Source organism: Aptenodytes forsteri, unplaced genomic scaffold (assembly GCF_000699145.1).
Source record: "Aptenodytes forsteri isolate BGI_AS27 unplaced genomic scaffold, ASM69914v1 Scaffold7, whole genome shotgun sequence".
NCBI classification, from domain to species: domain Eukaryota; kingdom Metazoa; phylum Chordata; class Aves; order Sphenisciformes; family Spheniscidae; genus Aptenodytes; species Aptenodytes forsteri.
Window position 1 is genome coordinate 3,059,460 of NW_008795919.1, and position 1,259 is coordinate 3,060,718.

At 67.4% G+C, this 1,259-nt stretch overlaps 1 protein-coding gene across 1 annotated transcript in view; it reads right to left on the reverse strand.

The window, feature by feature from the left end:
• Positions 1–60: 60 nt before the first annotated feature.
• FAM229A (family with sequence similarity 229 member A) overlaps positions 61–1,259 on the reverse strand; it is a 3,738-nt gene continuing 2,539 nt past the window's right edge. Inside the window, exons 3-4 of the mRNA XM_009284842.1 lie at positions 1,106–1,137; positions 61–163 (exon numbers count right to left, since the gene is read on the reverse strand). Of these exons, the coding sequence (XP_009283117.1) occupies positions 61–163; positions 1,106–1,137 (135 nt within the window). The remainder of the gene's footprint in view (positions 164–1,105; positions 1,138–1,259) is intronic.

Genomic DNA, 1,259 nt, shown 5'->3' on the forward strand with positions numbered 1-1,259 from the left:
CCTAGCGGCCCCGCTGCTGCGGGGCTGGCGGCGGCCGGCGCGGCGCGGGCGCGGGGGCCATTAGGCGGTGCGAGGCCTGCCGCTCCCTCCCATGGCGATGAACACGTCAATGGGGACATTGGGCAGCGTCAGGCAGTGGCTGCCGGGGCATCGCCGCAGCTGCCTGTGGGGAGAGAGCGGGGTGAGCCCAGCGGCATGGCACAGCACGGCATGGCACGGCACAGCACGGCACAGCATGATGGCCTGACATGGGCTGGCATGGCATGGCATGGCACAGCATGGCCTGGCACAGCACAGCACAGCATGATGGCCTGACATGGGCTGGCATGGCATGGCATGGCACAGCATGGCCTGGCACAGCACAGCACAGCACGATGGCCTGACATGGGCCGGCATGGCACGGCACAGCACGGCACAGCATGATGGCCTGACATGGGCCGGCATGGCATGGCATGGCACAGCACGGCATGGCACGGCACGGCATGGCACGGCACAGCACGGCACAGCACGATGGCCTGACATGGGCTGGCATGGCATGGCATGGCACAGCACGGCATGGCACGGCACGGCATGGCACGGCACGGCATGGCACGGCACGGCACGGCACAGCACGGCACAGCATGATGGCCTGACATGGGGCAGAATGGCACGGCACGGCATGGCACGGCATGGCACAGCACAGCACAGCATGATGGCCTGACATGGGGCAGAATGGCACGGCACGGCATGGCACGGCATGGCACAGCACAGCACAGCACGATGGCCTGATATGGGCCGGCATGGCATGGCCTGGCACAGCATGGCCTGGCACAGCACGGCATGACATTGTCTGATATGGCATGGCGCGGCACAGTATGGCACGGCACGGCACATCCCAGGACGCCGCCTGCCCCGATAAAGCCTGCCGGCAGCAGCGGGCAGGCAAGCAGGGAGCCAGCCCGCCCTGGCCCAGGGCGAGGAGGGGTTCAAGCCATCAGACGATGCTTTTGGGAGCAAAACAAGCCGCGTTTGCCGGAGCAGAGACCTGGTCTGTGTGATCGGGACACGGCGTGGCTGTGCCAGGGCCAGACCCTGCACCCCACAGGGTGTCCTGGCCCCCCCTTACCTTCCCACAGACCGCTCGGCGCCTACCGGCTCCTGAGTTTCGGGAGGCACAGCTGAGCTGGGACAGTCACCCGCCTCGATGGGGAACCTCCCCCAGCCAGTAACATCCGCACTGCCCACCCCACAGGGGCCCCCCCTTACCTTCCCACTTCCCA